Here is a 19,387-nt window from a genome sequence, read left to right as displayed (position 1 = left end):
TAGAATACATTTTATAAGTTGCATTAATGTTTAGACAATATCAAATAAAGTAATTAGCTGTGTATGTATATGCATATATATATATATATATATATATATATATATATATATATATATATACGTACGTACGTACGTACGTACGTACGTACGTACGTACGTACGTACGTACGTACGTACGTACGTGTGTACATGTATGTATATATAATATAGATTATACAGTACCTGTTATGAAACCAAATTAATAAATACATACACATAGAATTAGTAAGACATAACAGATAAGGTGGGGTTATTGAAAGTTCATTCTCTGAAAGTTATAAATCTGTCATCCTTGAAGTTGTGGCTAACACAGCTGGGTGCCAGACTGTCTCCACACAGATGTCTTTAATTGGACACAACCAGTTATAAATCACTTTAATGAACATATTGGAATTCTGGCAATAATTACGTTTTTCTGGTTGTAGGACAGGTGTTACATTGACGTAGATCTTAGCAACCAATCACATCTAGGAGAGATGGCTAAGATAAGGCTCGTCAGGGTATATAAGAGCCAGTTTTACAATTGTTAGTCAGACAAGTCAGATAGGCGTCTATCAGGCTGACCGCTTGTCCATGCAGCCCTATAGCACGGGTGGCACGCGGTCAGAACCAGTAGGCAAATATCTGTCCATAACTTGTCTCCTCGTACGAGTCAAATGGGGAAAACTTCTTAACTTGTTCCAGAGTCTTGTCTAAGGTGAATTTCCCTCACAAGCTTGGTCAAGCTGGTCGACCAACTGGTCCCCATCAGGTAATGGGTTTCCAAGAATTGGCAGAAAAGACGCATTCTGGTTCATGGTAAGAACAATTCACTATTGTTTCAATTTGGTTACAGGATAAGAATACTAATATCTAATATGCTTGCATTGTAAGAAATTGTATAAATTAGACCTGTATCTTGTAATACCGTGAACATAAACCTGTATGTTACCGGTTGTTCATAAACCTGCATTGTTGAAGTCCTACCTGGTTCGAAACTTTGTTATTCTACTACACCCCTGAAGAGGCTTTCTCCACACCAGGGAGAAAGCCTCGCATTACTGTGTGGAGTTACAGACAGAAGAACAGGAAGTGAGGATTTCTCACAAGAAATAAGGACATTTAAAAGCAAAATGGAAGGATGAGGTAAGTGAAGGAGGACTGCACTAAAGGTAAAGGAAGCAATTTATGGATTTTTTTTACCTTTACAACCCCTTTAATCTTGGTTTGAAGTAAGCGAAATGCTGTGGACACAAGTATATAAGAAGATTGGGTTCCAACACTGCAGTAAGGAAATAATTGGCTGTAAAATGCAGTCACAGCAATCACATGGTACAGGGCCAAGCACCACAAGTGGGAAGGCAGTCTAGTCATTTATGTATGGTAATTAGCAGTGGTAAATAAATGAAAAAAGTAAAAACAATATTTTCTATTTTTTTTTTCAGGCAAGGTAGATGGAGGAATGCTTGAACAATACAGAAAATGTGTTCTACATTTCAGCCTTCGCCATCTCGAAAACTGGACAATGTCTCCTTTTCATTGCAGTTCTATTGATTTATCTGATGACTCTCCTTGGAAACATGACCATTGCTGTATTGGTGTGTTGGGTTTCCCAGCTCCATACTCCAATGTATTTCTTCTTGAGTAATCTTGCTATTAGTGATGTTCTGCATGTTTCAGTTACTCTTCCAAAATTGCTCTCTATACTTCTAACACAGGATCATTGGATTTCTTTCTCTGCCTGTATGACTCAGGTGTACTTCTTCTCATTGTCAGTTGGTTGTGATATATTTATACTGACCGCCATGGCCTATGATCGATATGTAGCGATCTGTAAGCCATTACAATATTCCTTACTCATGAGTAAAGATGTATGCATCTCATTGGCTCTGTCCACTTGGCTTATATCATTGACTAATTCAATAATTAATGTGTTATCCACATCTCTATTATCGTACTGTCTCACACAAAATGTTGACCATTTCATTTGTAATATGAAAGACCTGTATGCAATAACCTCTAGTGATGCTACAAGCAGAAACACACTTCTGTTATGTCAGGATGTACTGTTGGCAGTTTTTCCTTTTTTGCTTATTATGACCTCCTACATATTTATCTTCTCCACCATACTGAAAATTCGCTCCTCAGAGGGACGACTGAAAGCTTATTCCAGTTGCACCTCCCACCTCACTACAGTAATATTATTCTATGTTCCAATCATTATAATTTATGGCAAACCAGGATCTGAAAGTTCCAACGAACTGGACAAGTTGCTGACCTTGCTTTATACGGCTGTGGTTCCAATGCTCAACCCGTTTGTCTACACTTTAAGGAACCAAGATGTTTTGAATGCTATACAAAATATAAAAAGGAAGAGGAACCTGATTTTCTTGAAATAATATATTTAAAAAAATAACTTGCCTGGGGGAGGGATTGGAATCATGGAGGCGTGTGAGAACCAGCACTTGGGACATTTTTAAATTGTCTGTTATCGACAGCACTGTTTACTATTGTCAGTAATTAAGAGTTGTGTCTATTGTTTGACAGAAGATTATAAGATGTGGACTGTTGTACTTTATTATCCTCTTTGAGTAAAAATGTAAGGAACTGCCTTGTCATTGTCTCAGCCAAGGGAACAGTATTCAAATGATGTTGAGGGTTAAATGGATTGTAAACCTTCATGTTTTTTCACCTTAATGCATACAATGCATTAAGGTGAAAAAACATCCGCTACTTACCGCCCCCCAAGCCCCTGTTTACTTACCTGAGCCCTCAAAAGTCCTGTGTCGAAAACGCACTTGCTTATCGGCTCTTCATTGGATAGATTGATAGCAGCACAGCCATTGGCTCGCACTGCTCACAATCAACTCCAATGATGAGAGGGTCGGGGGGCCGGGCCTTGTCCTGTAGTCAGCGGCAATGGATGCCGGATACAGGACCTGGGAGCATACCCGCTAGGTAATCCCCTTGGGAGAGCGCTTCCCAGGGGGGTTACCAGAAGCATGGTGGAGCCGAGACAGCCGCTGAGGGACCCTAGAAGACGTGGATCAGGGCCACTCTGCAAAACGAGCTGCACAGTGGAGTTAAGTAACATGTTAAAAAATTGAAGCTTTACAACCCCTTTAAGCTACTTGCTGAAGAAGAGTTAATGTGTTATTTACCGGTGCAAGCCTGGTCAGTTGAGGAGTGGGTGGGGGTTAGGGGAAAGGATACACCATCCTGGTGGTGAGAAAGAAGGCCCTCATGGAACATGCACCAGGTGATCTGGGCCCCCATTTAGCATGGGCCCTGGGAGCTGGGATGGACTCCTGGAGCCCTAATCTGCACAATGTCAATGGACATTGTCAAAGCAAAAGCCTGTGTATGCAGTGATCTGGCTGTTAATGGGTTAATAGGAACTGTTACCAGGCGACTAAGTCAGAGTTGCCTCAGGCCAGGATCTGTGCATGTGAACATTGTGTGCGCTTGGGCACCCAAACCAATGGGTGGCTCTGAAGCTTTGTCTGTAGGCAGGAGCTCAGCTGCAAGTGTTTGATGCATGGAAATTGGGCAGCCTGCTTACAAATGGTTATTAGGGTAGCTGTGGAATTCTCATCAGCTTGAATAAGTCCAGTAATGCTTTTGAATGGGTTGCATGAAAAAAAAACTGACAGATCCCGCATCAACACAAATTATTTAGATGCAGGGATCAGGAGAGAGAAAGGTGAAGGTAAATCTATTTGCTGATGATGTGCTGTTCAAATTCCCAAACATTTTAGCAGTGGCTCAGGCTTGGAGACCAATAAAAGCAAATCTAAAGCTCTGAACATTTCTTTTTCTACTCCTCACAGCTGGAACATCTGCTGAAATATCATAAAACCCAGCAAACTCCACTATGGACAAGTCTGGACTTCTGAATTTGTATCTGCTTCAGATAATCTTCTATGGCTTTTGCCCCAAGACACACATCTCATCTTCTTTTGGACTTGGTATGGAATTTAAGGGGGTACGCCACACGAGAAAAAAAATGCTTGTCCTCATGTTGATAAGGACAAGGGCCTCTTCCCAACAACCTTGACCCAATTGTTGTGGGGGGTCTGTGGGCAGGGGGCTTTTTAGAATCAGGAAGCCCTCTTTAAAAATAAGTAGGCTACCACAACCCTCACATGTGAATGCGTAAGGGGTACATAGTAACCCTACTTATTCACAAAAAAAATCTTAAGTGTAAAAAAAAAAAAAGCACCGAGACGGCTTTGACAAATCCTTGATTTAAGGGTAAGGGTTAGACCAGTTATTGACAAGATCGGGCGTGTTCAGGGTGATGTGGCTTTCTTGAATTTTAATTTTTCCTTGATTGTTTATAAAAGAAATTTTATAACAATGTTTATTGAATTTAATAATAAATATATATATAAAAAAAAAGAACACTTATTGACAAACTCTAAGCAGTAAGGTCCATATAGACAAGGACGAGCGAGCTTGGGGTATAGGAACTTGACTGGCCTGCACAGAGTCCTGACCTCAACCCAATAGAACACCTTTGGGATAAATTAGAATGGAGACTGTGAGCCAGGCCTTCTTGTCCAACATCAGTGCCTGACCTCGCAAATGCACTTCTGGAAGAACGGTCAAACATTCCCATAGACACACTCCTAAACCTTGTGGACGGCCTTCCCAGAAGAGTTGAAGCTGTTATAGCCGCAAAGGGGCGAGGCCAACTCAATATTGTACCCTACGGACTAAGACTGGAATGCCATTAAAGTTCATGTGCGTGTAAAGGCAGGTGTCCCAATACTTTTGGCAGTATAGTGTATATTGTGTTTTTTTTTTTACTTTATTGTTTAATTCTCAAATGCATTAATTATTTTAAATCATATTTATTTTGTATCTTAATCCCACTGAGGCGTCATCTATGTCTTCCCTTAGGCCACAGACGCTCTTTAAATATATATATATATATCTCATCACCACATAAACAGATATTTGTGATCTGCTGAGTATGTGATATGCTGTCAGGTAATATTTGCTTGCTACAAAATAAAAGGTTTGCAGGAAAGATTCCTTCATATATTCCTTTTAGAAGGAAGGAAAAAAAAGATATATTTATATATACAAAAAACATATTTATTTTTGTTTAGGCATACTTTTTTTTTTTTTATTTTTTTTTTTTATTTTTATTTTTTTATTTATTTTTTTGCCACTTCAGACTTCACCACAGCGAGAGACTTGCTCATGATTTTATTCATAATTCAGTCTCTACATCTGGTTTAGCATCATTTGTGGTGTATTTCTTTTACAAGTTTTTATACTTGTTATTATTATTTTTTTTTTTTTTTTTACTCCGTTTGGGAGTCTCTCATTTGTATTAAGTACGGAATTTTAAAAGGATTTATCCGCGTGACAAAGAAATACCCAGCACCCCTTCTCCCCCCTCCCCAGCTAAATCCCCCCTCCTCCCCTCCCCCCCTACCCACCCCCGCCCTTGACCATCCCACGACTCCACTATAAGAATTCATTCCCTTAATTGAAAATTGTTCCTATTCCTCTCTCAGGTTTTCTGCGAACCTCCAGGACTTTTTAAATTCCGACCAAAGTGCCCATATATCCTTTTCCCCTACCTTGTGTTTAAAGCTTCCGTATTTTAATTTCTCTCTCCTATAAGTATCCTCTACGGCGTCGATCCACTCCCACATTTGCAGACTTTTCGCGTCTCTCCATTTAAGGGGGATCAAACGTTTCGCTGCATTCAACAAATGAGGGGTCAGTGAACCCTTATACTCCTTCTCTGGAACCTCCCCCCCGTGAAAGAGAACTACCCATGGGTTATCTTTCACTTCTTTTTTTGTTATTACCTTTATCAGGGCCAAGATTTTTTTCCAATAAGCTTTAATTTTCAGGCAGTCCCACCAAAGGTGTGCCATCGTTCCTCTTGACTCACAACCTCTCCAGCATTTCTCTGACTCACCCCCTCTGAATTTGGCCATTTTATCTGGGGTGGCGTACCACCTCGTCAAACATTTAAAGTTCATCTCGGCGGTTCTTACATCTACTGCCGAGGTGTGAGTCATATTCAAGATTCTTCCTATGGTCGTTTTCCCTCTTGGGACCCCTAAATCTGTTTCCCAATTTTGGATGTATTTTAGCGTGTCCCTCTCTCCCGTTTTCTGCAAGTAATTATAGATTTTAGATATATTTCCTTTTGAGCTTTCGATGCTACACAATTGTTCCAATATAGTGTACTCCTCTTGTGACCGCAAAGGGTGTGGTAGGCGCTTGACGAATGACACTAACTGCAAATATCTCCACTCGTCGAGCGCCCTAATTCCAATCCTATATTTAATATCGTGAAGTGTCCTAATTTTACCATCTAGTGTTATATCTTTTAGCTGTGTTCTATTTGTGATCCAATTTCCCCCTACTTCTTTTGTCCCTGGGGTGAAATATTCATTTTCTTTTAAATCTATAAAGGGTGAGTTGAATTCTGTTTTTAATTGTTTGTGAAGTCTATCCCAGATCCTCCATGCATTATGAGTAATTGTGTGTGTAGAGGTGTGTAAGGATCTATATTGTGGTGGATTCCAAATTAATCTCCCTAACTGTGCCCTCGCTAATGTGCATTCAATGTTTATCCATCTTTTGTCCTGGGACTCTTTAGCCCATTCTATAACCCGTGAGAGAACCGAAGCGTTATAATACAATCCAATGTCGGGTACAGCTAAACCTCCCTTTTTCTTGGCCCGTCTTAGGATTTGAGCAGACACCCTGTGTTTTTTATTATTCCAAATATAGTTCATTATTAGGGAGTTAATTATTTTGATGTATGACGGTGGAAGGTAAATTGGGACCATTTGAAACTTGTATAGAATTTTTGGGATGAGAACCATTTTTACCACATTTATCCTCCCGAACCACGAAATTTGTCTATTATATATGTTTTTAATTTCACTTTTTATTTTGTTGAGCAGGGGGATAAAATTTATTCTATATATTTTCTTGATGGTATTTGCCAGTTTTATTCCCAGGTATTTTATTTCTTTTTGCCATTTGAAATTATATTTCTTCCGCAGATATTGTTCTTCTTCTTTAAGAATGTTGATATTCAAGATCTCCGTCTTTTCTGTATTCATTTTAAAGTTTGACACCTCACCATATTGTTTTAAGGTAGCTATTAACTTCGGGAGGGTGACTCTTGGGCTACTTATATAGAATAGAATGTCGTCTGCGAAGGCGGATAATTTGTGCTCATCTTCTCCAACTTCTATTCCATATATTTCTGGATTTTGTCGGACCATTGCAAGCAGGGGTTCCAATGATAAGACAAAAAGAAGGGGGGACAGGGGACAGCCCTGTCTGGTTCCATTTCTCATCTCAAAGGGTGCGGATAAAGATCCATTGATCTTGATCCTAGCACATGGGTGGAAATAGAGCGTTTTGATCCATTTGATCATCCTTGGGCCAATTCCTATAAATTCTAGTGTTTGCATCAGGAACCCCCAGTCTACCCTGTCAAACGCTTTCTCAGCGTCTACTGACAGGAATAGACCGGGGGTCCCTCTTTCTTTGATCTGCTCCATGAGAAGAAGTGCCCTAACTCCATTGTCCTTTCCCTCCCTCCCAGGTATGAAACCAACCTGGTCCGGGTGGACAATGGCAGTCATTACCCCCTTCATTCGTTCGGCCAGAATTTTTGCATACAGTTTGGTATCTGCATTCAGGAGTGAGATAGGTCGGAACCCTGAACAATTCGTATTGTCCTTTCCCTCTTTTTTAATGACAGTGATCGTAGCTGTTAATGCCTCTCTACTCATCTCATAGTCTAGCCCCAACCCATTGAAATATTGACATAGTCTAGGGACTAAGATGGTACTAAACCTTTGTATGTAGGCAGACGTGAAGCCGTCTGGTCCAGGACTTTTCCCATTGGGAGTATTTTTTAAAACCTCCCTTATTTCCTGCTCAGTTATACTTTCCTCCATTCTTTCTATCTCATGCTCTTCTATCTTCGGTAGATTAGTTTGCTGTAATACTTCCCTGATCTTATCCTTTTTTTCGGCTGGGTCCCTGATCATCTGTTGGACGTCGTATAGTTTTTCATAATAGCTTCTAAAGGATTCTGCTATTTTATTTGTCGCATAAACTAAGTCCCCATTCCCATTCCTGATTTTTTCGATAAAATTCCTGGTTTTCTTTTTTCTTACCATTCTGGCCAAGTTTTTACTAGGTTTATTTCCCCAGACATATCTTTCTCTCTCTACCCTGTCTATGAAATTCTTGGTTTCTTGCCCGGCTAGGGCTTTGTATTCATCCCTTGTTACAGTTAACTTACGGAGTGTTTCCCTCTTTTGGCCCTGTAATTTATGTTCCTGTTCCAGCCTATATATCTCCTCTTTTAATGTTTTTAGTTTACTCATTCTTGCTTTATTTTTCTTTGCCCCTTCAGCAATAAAAATCCCTCTTATATACGCTTTGTGGGCGTCCCACAGGGTTGCTCCTGTGATTCCCTCCTTGTCATTCTCCTGAAAATACCATTCCAATTCTTTCTGTACTCTCTCGACCACATCCTCGTCCCTCAACAGACTTTCATCCAATCTCCATTCAGGAGGGATGCATTTTTGTATGGATGTGCTTATTTTCATGGTTATAGGGGCGTGGTTTGATAGCGTTATGATCTCACATCTTGCTTCGACCACCCTCTCCAAAAGTCTATGGTCTACGAGGATGTAGTCGATCCTCGAGTACGTCCCATGCACAGGGGAAAAAAACGTATAGTCTCTTGTCTTGGGGTTGAAGATTCGCCAGACATCCACCATTTGGTTTTGTATCATTTGTTTTTTCAGTAGCTTAAGGTGCTCACCGTTATTCCCCTGAACATGGGACGTACTATCGAGGCTCGGGCACATGCAAAAGTTAAAGTCCCCCATCAACACCACATGTCCCTCTTCAAAATCTTTTAATTTTCTGAGTATTTTACTAATATATTTAGCCGAATTCACATTGGGTGCATATACGTTTGCCAGAGTGTAGTCCTGCTCTCCTAGTTTTATTTTCAAGAACAAGAACCTCCCCTCCAGATCATTCAATCTGTCCACCAATGTGTATCTAACTCCTCTTGCAATTCCTATGGTGACCCCCCGAGATCTCGATGATACTGTGTCTCCATAATACCAGACGGGATAATCAGATGAATATATCTTTATATTAGACTCTAAGGTAATGTGGGTCTCTTGTAGGTAGACGATGTCTGCTTTATACTGCGTAAGTTCGGCAAGAATTTTATGTCTCTTAATATGAGAGTTTAATCCTTTTACATTATATGATAAGAACTTAATATCTGTCATTTATCTCTTTTTTTTTTTTTTTTTTTTTTGAGTTTGAGAAGAATTCTTGTGGAGTCGTTCAGATGGTCCCCCTCCCGTTACCCTCCCTTCCCCCACCTCCCATTTCCCTCCCCCCCTTCCCCCCCTCCCCCTCGCCCCAGCCCCCCCTCCCTCCCTCCCCCACCCTGGCCCACTCTTGGCCTGGGAGCCGCTGGTAGAAGACTCCTCGCCTTCATCCTTGGCTCCTCTTTCGTGGTGGTGTTCGGGGCTCCCCCTTGGTTACATCAGCCCAATTCATCCTAATTGTTCCAGAAACGAGGGAGATGCTTTGTGTCAGGAAGGGTCTTAATAATCTTTTCACTGTCCCCCAATCATCAAAACTGGGATTTTACCAGCTTCTCATAGTCACGTGTGCGTCTTATACCGGTAATGTCTAGAAAAATAATATATTTATGACCACCCTTCACCAGTATGAGTTTTCCCTCAGAGCGCTAATACTTCAATGCCCAGGCCATCGGAATTGTCGTTAATTCAACTATATGAAGGGCAATTAGGCAACTCACAAGAGGGGAGATCAGAATTTATATCACCCTTTAAATTGTCCTCCTATTTAACTCCACAGACCAGCCGGAGCCGATCAGAGCGGTTCCATAAAGTTCTATTCAGTAAGGACAGAGAGCCAGACTCTTAAATATATCATAAGCAACAAGCAGTGTAGAGATATCGCAACAGGTGGAGAACTAAATTAGTCCAGATATCATACCCCTCAGATATTCCCTCAATTACTTCATCTTGTACCGGTATGAGTTATATGTTCAGTTACATTTTGTGTTCATATTCCCTTCAATTGCAGCTCTCACGGATATCAAACCCAGTAGAAGACTAGCATCTAGTTATTGTCCAATTTTTACACAAGAGGGCACCTTATGGGGTATAAGTGTACGAACTTCTGGAGGGCAGTGTCATAACAAATGGGGGGGGTCACGGGGGGGACCCGATCAGACTCGGCTCTACTGAGCGCCTCACCAGTCCCTTTGGTTATCCTCCTGGACCGCTGCCCGGCTGCGTGTCTCCGGTGGGCTTCTGGGCTTCTGGGAACCCCGCACGGCATGCTCAGGCTGCTAACCGGCTTCCTTTCATCCAGCGCTGAGTGCGCAGCAGCTTTAGTTTCTCCGGCGCAGCGTGTCCAGCGGGAACTCGTTCACCGGCGCTTTTCAGGTAAGGACCCCTGAGTATGTCTGGTCCCGGGCGGGGATGAGGCACCCGCTCGTTCCTCGCAGAGTCCGGCCTCTCACGCCGTAGTCTGCGGGGCCACGAGTGGTGCTGACGGGGCCTCAGAACGGCGTGTGTCTCCTGCCGCCATGGAGCCGTCCGGCACCTCCCACCTCACTCACGCCACGTCACGTCCTCATCGTCCCTGTTTAGGCATACTTAAATAAGATATACTGTAGGTTTAGCTATGAACATTCGAGAGTAGATTAATTAAATGAAATAAAGCAACACAGATGCATATAAAAATAAATATTTTGTTTCTGATTGAAAACATCATATGCATTTTTTTAAATTTAATTTCTTAAATTTTTTTTAAGTGGATGTAAACCCTCCATACACCCAGTGAAGTGAACAGCCTCAGATGATACACAGGGATGAACCAAATCTCCTTACATAACTTTTACATGTATATCTACTGTCTTCACAATTATATACGGTTTAGAAAGTTCAGATCGTGTTAGGAAATTTTCTCTTCCTGTTTAACACAGAGTGTGATGTCTGGGCATACAGCCAAGATAGTTAAAATTGCTGATTGGAGGAAAGGCACACACCCCCTCTCCTCATAGGGAGAGACTCTCAGGCCCCGTACACACGACCGAGTTTCTCGGCAGAATTCAGCCAGAAACTCGGTCGGAGCTGGATTCTGGCGAGAAACTCGGTCGTGTGTACACTTTTCAGCGAGGAACCCGTCGAGGAACTCGTCGGGCCGAAAAGAGAACATGTTCTCTATTTTCTCGTTAGACAATGGGAAAAGTCGGCCCGCCGAGTTCCTCGGCGGCTTCCACACTGAACTCGACGAGGAACTCGATGTGTTTGGCACGTCGAGTTCCTCGGTCGTGTGTACGGGGCCTCAGAGGTGTTTTGTAAGCGGGCCAGCTCCCTGCTAATCTATTTTAGCATCTACCCCTGACATAAATGTCAGGCTGCTTTTATCTGATGTGTCAGAGAATTTGTCAGGAGTTATCAGGCTGATAACAGAGGAACGGTTCAAAAGAGTGCTACGGGACCTAACTAGTTGGGGGATATACTGCAGATATGTGCGCCCAGCTCAAATTTCATGAATTAATCCACTTTATCCACTTTCATACCGCACCTATTCTGGCCCTTCTCTCCTACACGTAAAAATCAAAAAAAAATTGTTAGAAATTACTCAGAACCCTTAAACATTATGGGCCAGATCCACAAAGAAGTTACGTCGGCGTATCTATTGATACGCCGCGTAACTTCTAGGATGCGCCGGCGTATCTTTTTTCTGTATCCAGAAAGCAAGATACGCTGGATTTTTGCTTAGATATGACTGACGTAAGTCTCTTACGCCGTCGTACCTTAGTTGCATATTTACGTACGTGCGCCCAGCGTATCTATATACGTCGTTTGCGTAAGGCGTCGGACCGGCGTAAAGTTACCCCTGCTATAGTGAGGCGTACGCAATGTTAAGTATGGACGTCGGGACAGCCTCGAATTTTCCGTCGTTTACGTTGTTTGCGTAAAACGTTCGCAAATAGGGCTTTGCGTAAGTTACGTTCACGTTGTCTAGGCATTGAGCGGGCGTAATTTAATTTGAAAATTCGACGTGATACTGAGCATGCGCGCACATGCGCCCTTCCGAAAAAAGCGTCATTTACGTGGGGTCATGCTTAGTTTACATAAAACACGCCCCCCTGTTCCTCATTTGATTTAGGTGCCCCGGGAAACATTTATGCTACGCCGCCGTAACTTTAGACGCAAGTGCTTTGTGAATACAGCACTTGCCTCTCTAAGTTGCGGCGGCGTAGCGTAACTACGATACGCTACGCCCGCTTAGATTTACGCCTATCTACGTGAATCTGGGCATATATATGCTTTTTAGCAGACACCCTAGGCAATAAAATGGCGGCCATTGCAACTTTCTATCTCACACGGTATTTGCGCAATAATTTTACAAACGCTTAAAAAAAAAAAAAAAAACGGTTTTATGAATTAAAAAATAACAAAACAGTAAAGTTAGCCCAGTTTTTTGTATAATGTAAAAGATGATGTTACGCTGAGTAAATAGATACCCATCATGTCACGCTTTAAAATTGCGCACACTCATAAAATGCCGCCAAACTTCGGTACTTCGGTAATCTCCATAGGTGACGCTTTAATTTTTTTTTTTACAAGTTACCAGTTTAGAGTTACAGAGGAGGTCTAGTGCTAGAATTGTTGCTTACACTCTAATGCCCTGTACACACGATCGGTTCGTCTGATGAAAACGGACCGTTTTCATTGGACGAACCGATCGTGTGTGGGACCCATCAGTTGTTTTCCCCATCAGTGAAAAAAAATAGAATCTGTTTTAAATTTTTCTTATGGTTAAAAAAATGATAGAAAAAAAAAAAAAAAACGATCGTCTGTGGGGAAATCCATCGGTCAAAAATCAATGCATGCTCAGAATGAAGTCGACGCATGCTCGGAAGCATTGAACTTTATTTTTCTCAGCACGTCGTTGTGTTTTACGTCACCGGGTTCAGACACGATCGGATTTTTAACCGATGGTGCGTAGGCAAGACTGATGAAAGTCAGCTTCATCGGATATCTGATGAAAAAATCCATCAGTTTAGATTCCATCAGATATCCGATCGTGTGTACAGGGCATTATGCATGCGGCGATACCTCACATGTGTGGTTTGAACGGTGTTTACATATGTGGGCGAAACTTACGTGTGCGTTCGCTTCTGGGCGCGAGCTACCAGGGACAGGGGCATTTTACTTTTTATTTATTTATTTTTTTACTTTTTTTTTACACTTTCTTTTACATTTTTATTTATTTATTTATTTTATCACTTTTATTCATATTACAAGAAATGTAAATATCCCTTGTAATAGGAATGGTTCATTACAGGTCCTCTTTATGGAGAGATGTGGGGTCAATAAGGTGCAAATGTGGGCCGCCAAAACACATACATGTGAACCAGCCAGGCCCAAAATAAGCCCATCAAGCAGTTAAATACAGACAGTAATGCCATGTGCTCTGAGGCCTTACTCAGCCTGGACTGCAGGTCTGGTCTGTGATTTAAAGAGTTCCTCTATTTTACACATGGCATGGCATGGGGTCCCATGGTGCTAAAGCAGAACGGACAGACGGTGCTGTGACCCCATGCCATGCCATGTGTAAAATAGAGGAACTTTTTAAAACACTGACCAGACCTGCAGTGAATCATCAAATATTATAAAGACTTTGGGCACACTCTACAGAAAACTTCTATTTACAATATAGATTAGCATACAGTGACATACCTTGAGGTGCAGGACATGAAGAAGTCAGCCTCGGGAAGAGCAAACTGGGGATGTTAGAAAATCACATTCTAATTCACTTTTATATACAAGCAGCACCCAGTGGCAGGAAGGTAGAAGTGCACGTCTAAAGGGAAGCCAGGGGTGCTGTACATTTTAAAACACTGGGAAGGGAAGCAGTAGCGTGCCGCTGATGATTTTTAGCGCCGATTTGTGGGCAGCACAGGTGCTTAACGGGCGGCTCTGCTTTGGGCCCCCAACAGTGACAGGGCCCTGGGCAGCTGCCCCTGTTTGCCCTATGGTAAAGACGGCCCTGGCTGTGATCGCGGTTTTGTTTACAACCGCGGCCCAGATGTGACGTGATAACGTCGCGCCCTGGCCTCTGGTGGTCATAGAGATAACTGGTGACCATCTGCTCACTGGAATCTCTATGGTCGTCATCCGGCGGCGGCCGTTTCTTGCCCTGGGTCACCAACGGCACGGGAGAGCCTGGAAAAGCACCAGATGCCCCCTCCTGTCACCTGTAAGAGCGATCAGGCAGCGGAACCGCTGCTATGATCATTCTTATGGTCCGCAGAAAACAAGGGTATCTGAATGATGCCTGTAGCTGCACCCATCATTCAGATATCCCCACTGAAAGTCAAGGACGTCATATGACGGCCTTGGGCTGGAAGTGGTTAAATTTGATATTTCGACTTTAGGTATACAAAATCATTGACAGATAAGAGCAGAGAATTCCGGGAGCCGCACATCGGAACAAGACCTGCTGTGTGTAGACAAGTGGCAGTCTCAGAACTGTACATACATTTAACGAGAAGTGACCCTTGCCCTGGTGCTGGCTGTTCTATTTGACATTTTTCATCCTCAAAACCCAAACAGCACTGCGATACTTTGACTGAAAATTACTCGGTCATGCAACACGGTACCCAAATTCATTTCATATCTTTTTTTGGGACAGATAACGCTTATTTATGCCATATTTAACAACTTTCATACCAGGCACTTACGCACCTTCCTGCCCAAGCCAATTTTCAGCTTTCAGCGCTGTCGCAATTTGAATGACAATTGCACGGTCGTGCTACACTGTACCCAAATTACATTTTTATCATTTTGTTCCCACAAATAGAGCTTTCTTTTGGTGGTATTTGATCACCTCTGCGATTTTAATTTTTTGCGCAACAACTAAAAAAAGACTGAAATTTTTGAAAAAAATTAAATTTTTATTTTTTTCTCTTACTTTTTTTGTAAATAAGTAAGTTTTCTTCTTTAATTATGGGCACCGATGAGGTGGCACTAATGGGCACCGATGAGGTGGCACTGATGGGCACCGATGGGCACTGATAGGGGGCGATGGTATGCTGCACTGATGGGCATTCATAGGCGACACTGATGGGCACTCATAGGCGGCACTGGGCACTCTTTGGCGGCACTGATGGGCACTCATGGGTGGCACTTATGGGTGGCACTGATGGGTACTTATGGGTGGCACAGATGGGCGCTGATAGGTGGGCACTGGGCATAGATGGGCACTAAGAGGTGGCACTGATGGACACTAGGTGGCACTGATGGACACTGAGGGGTGGCACTGATGGCATTGCTGGGCATCATTTTAGCCAGTGCCCATGTTGCCAGTCAGTGCCTATTTGTGGGCACTGATTGGCATCGATTGTTTTTTCTTTATTGGTGTTTTTTTTTTGCACTGGGGGGCACTGTTTTTTTTTTTAGCACTGGGGGCACTCCCTGGTGGTCCAGTGTTGGCACCCGAGGGGGGGCTGTGCTGATAAACAGACGCGAGTGAGGAAGAGCCGATCAACGGCTCTTCCTGTTTACATCGTGATCAGCCGTGGTTTGACACGGCTGATCACGTGGTAAAGAGCCTCCGCCGGAGGCTCTTTACCGAGATCGGTGATGCAGGGTGTCAGACTGACACCCTGCATCACCGATCGTCGCGCTGCGCGCCCCCCCCCGGGCGTCAATAGACGTCTAGTAGACGTCTAGTCAAGATTTCACAACCACTTCCCGGACGTCAATATGCTATTGACTGGGCGGGAAGTGGTTAATCACCAAATTAGTTTTTATTTCATATAAAGGAAAAAATAACAAAATATTTTGAAATAAAAACAATTTCCCTTAGTTTGAAAACGTTGCAAATACCATATATACTCGAGTATAAGCTGACCCGAATATAAGCCGAGGCACCTAATTTTACCACAAAAAACTGGGAAAACTTATTGACTCGAGTATAAGCCTAGGGTGTCCATCTGCATGCCTCAATGTGCCCATGGCTAGACTGACGTTTATCATGGGAGACTATGGAAGGGGTGCACGGCTTTGAAAAATCAGTGCTCCCCAACCGTAGGTTCCCCAGACAACAAACTTTGCTACATGTGTAAAAAGTTCCGGGTCCAGGGGACCTACGACGGGACCTAGTACCGGGTCCCCAAAGTCACAGGAGAAATTACCATTTAACATGGGAGTCTATGGAAGGGGTGCCCGGCTTTGAAAAATCTGTGCTCCCGGCCGCAGGTCCCCCGGACAACAAACCTTGCGCACTTGTAGAGGAAGAGTGGGGCTATATGTGTGCCAAGATTGGGGTCCAGGGGACCTACGGCCGGCCGGTACTAGGTTCCCAGATTCCAGGAGATCAGGCGCAAAAAGGTGACTCGAGTATAAGCCGAGGGGGGCATTTTCAGCACAAAAAAATGTGCTGAAAAACTTGGCTTATACTCGAGTATATACGGTAAGTCTTTATAAATTAAAGGAAAATGTATTCTGAAACATTTCTTTGGTAAAAAAACAAATATATATATATGCTAATAAGTGTATAATATATATTTTGTGTGAAAGTTATAGAATCTGCAAACTATGACATTTATATTTGACATTTATCAACCCTAAAAATAAAAACACCCACAAAATGATATTTTTTTTTAAAAGCGGACACTCCAAGGTATTTAGTAAGAGGAAGTTTTGTGAAGTATTTTTGTAATATTTTGCATTTTTTTCAAAAAGTTATAATTTTAAGTTACACTATATTACCAAAACGCTATCCAAAATGAAAAAAAAAGTGTTGCCTAAAGTTCTACTTAGGGATGAGCTTCATATTCGAGGCAAACTCATGCTCGACTCAAACATCGTATGTTTGATCGTTCGTCGAAATACAAACAAAACGGGTCGTTTGCTCCAAATTCGAGTTACGTTTCGCAGACCATAATTCACTGCGGCATTGCTGGCTGATGATTGGCAAAGCATGCACTATGACCCTAATGCTTGGCCAATCACAGCTTGCAAAAAACGGAGAGCCATAATTGGCCAAAGCCAGGGTGGCTTTGGGCAATTATGGCTCAGGGGGTTTAGTACATGCCCCACACTATAAAAGGCCGCCTGCAGGTCGGCCTTGTGTAGTGTGTTGCGATGGTTGAGAGGACAGAGAGACTGTAGAGGATATATATACATCCCAGGTGTCGTATATATATTTATACACTGTATAGTTTATCTAGATCAGTTCTTCCTAAGGCAGGTGATTGTGCTAGCTGCAGTACGTGGTTTATTGCCTGTGTCCTCTGTAGTTTGCACCTAAAGCTACTTGGTGTGTACTGGCCGTGTGCTCTGTAAATTGCACCTAAGGATTCAGGAGCAGTGATTTTAATGATGCTTGAATGAAAAAAAAATTCCTTTAAATATTGTACCTGCTGGGTGTCTATAGTATGCCTGTGAAAACATCTTTGAGAACCCGGGTCTTGCCCGAGGGAACATGTATCAATGGAAAAAAAGTTTCAAAAACTGTACTTTTTTTTCCATTGATACATGTTCCCTGGGGCAAGATCCGGGTTCTCAAAGACGTTTTACGACAATAACTTGCATATTACGCTTTAAAATGAGCACTTTTGAATTCGAACGTTCGAGTCCCATAGACGTCAATGGGGTTCTAAAAGTTTGTGCGAACGTTCGGTCCGTTCAAAGGTTCTGGTGTGAATCGAACGGGGGAGTGTTCGGCTCATCCCTAGTTCTACTTTAAACACAAATTTCAAATAATTTTATGGAGAGGAATACGAAGATATAATCATGCCAATGGTGCAGCAGAAAACATAGCACACTGAGGAAGGTTTGTGGTCAAGGATCATAGGACAGTCAAAATTAGAAGCAGCGCCCCCCCCCCCCCACAGTTGCAGAATGCCGGCATCCCGCATACCAGAAGCAGTGCGGCCGCTTTATGGGGCACTAGATTAATTTGCCTCTCAGCCCAGTCCACCCCATCAGACTGGTACTACACTACCAGTGTAACGCAAGCCGGTGGAGACTCTTTCTGTGCTGCCTCCCTGCAAAGTGCTGCCCTAGGCCTGGGCCTTGTTGACCAAGCCAGGATATAGTGTTGCACAAGGTTTAGGCGTGTATCTATTGGAATGTTTGACTATTCTTCCAGAATAGCATTTGTGAGGTCAGGCACTGATGTTAACGAGAAGGCCAGTCTTCACTCTAATTCATCCCAAAGGTGTTTTCTTGGGTTGAGGTCAGGACTCTTTGCAGGCCAGTAAACTTCCTCCACTCCAAACTCGCTCATCCATGTCTTTATGGACCTTGCTTTGTGCACTGGTCCAAATCATTTGGTGGAGGGGGGATTATGGCGTGGGGTTGTTTTTCAGGGGTTGGGTTTGGCCCCTAAGTTCCAGTGACCTTTAGTTTTTATTTGTCATTAGCTTACACTGATCTGGAGGCACTAACTGTTTTTTTTTCCGGTAATCAGGGACACTGTTGCTGGCTGTACTGATTTAGTGGTACTGGTGTGGCTAGCCATCAGAGACATTTACACACACAGCTCCCGGTCCCCGCTCGGTAACGAGCAATCGCGGGTGCCCGGCGGAAATCACGCCCGCCGGGCACGTGCACGGGAGTCGGGGCGAGCCTGCACGAGAGCCAACGTTATACTACGGGCTCTCGCGCAGGGGAGCCGACTTGCCGCCATAAAACGACGGTGGGCGGTCGGCAAGCAGTTAAAGAAAGACCACATGACAAACAGTGTAGTCAGTGCAACGTTTCGGAGCCATGGAGGACCCCTGTGTCAGGCATGTGATCATCACACGAAGGGGTCCTGTGCTACTCTGAAATGTTGAACTAAACTGTTTGTGAAGTGTTCTTTCTTCAAAAAAATAAAAATAAACGTTTGGACGTAATTGAAGATCCTTGGTGTGCTGGCGAATATTTACATTCTGTTGTGTATCCAGCTGCTGGTCGCTGCAGTACCCAGTACTTTGAGAGCTCAGCCCAGGAACATATGAAATGGGAATATGGACTGTGTGCAATCACAGCTTTCAGAAATTGAAGATCCTTGGTGTGCTGGCAAATATTTACATTGCGATAGCTGTGATTGGTCACAGCAATCACATGGTGCAAGGCCAAGCACCAAAAAGGGGAGGCCATTTTAAAATGCCCTCCTGCCCTCAGGGAGCAGCAGTTCAATTGTTTATGTATGACAGCCAGAATGCAAGAGGTTAAATAAATTAAAAAAAGTTAAATCCATATATTATTTTTTTTTCCATGCAAGGAAG

General features: G+C 42.9%; 1 protein-coding gene across 1 annotated transcript; it reads left to right on the top strand.

The window, feature by feature from the left end:
- The first annotated feature begins 1,275 nt into the window (after positions 1–1,275).
- On the top strand, positions 1,276–2,563 carry LOC120910328 (olfactory receptor 1E5-like). Its single transcript, XM_040322102.1, has one exon. The coding sequence runs from the start codon at positions 1,473–1,475 to the stop codon at positions 2,415–2,417; it is 945 nt and encodes a 314-aa protein (XP_040178036.1). The 5' UTR covers positions 1,276–1,472; the 3' UTR covers positions 2,418–2,563.
- Positions 2,564–19,387: the final 16,824 nt, after the last annotated feature.

This window comes from Rana temporaria, chromosome 8 (assembly GCF_905171775.1).
Source record: "Rana temporaria chromosome 8, aRanTem1.1, whole genome shotgun sequence".
NCBI lineage: Eukaryota > Metazoa > Chordata > Amphibia > Anura > Ranidae > Rana > Rana temporaria.
Note: the sequence above shows the minus strand (reverse complement) of the source record. Positions and strands in the feature narration are given on the sequence as shown.

What these genes read in the sequence shown, in the direction of transcription:
- LOC120910328 (XM_040322102.1), top strand. Translation starts at nt 1,473, where the DNA reads ATGGAGGAATGCTTGAACAATACAGAAAATGTGTTCTACATTTCAGCC.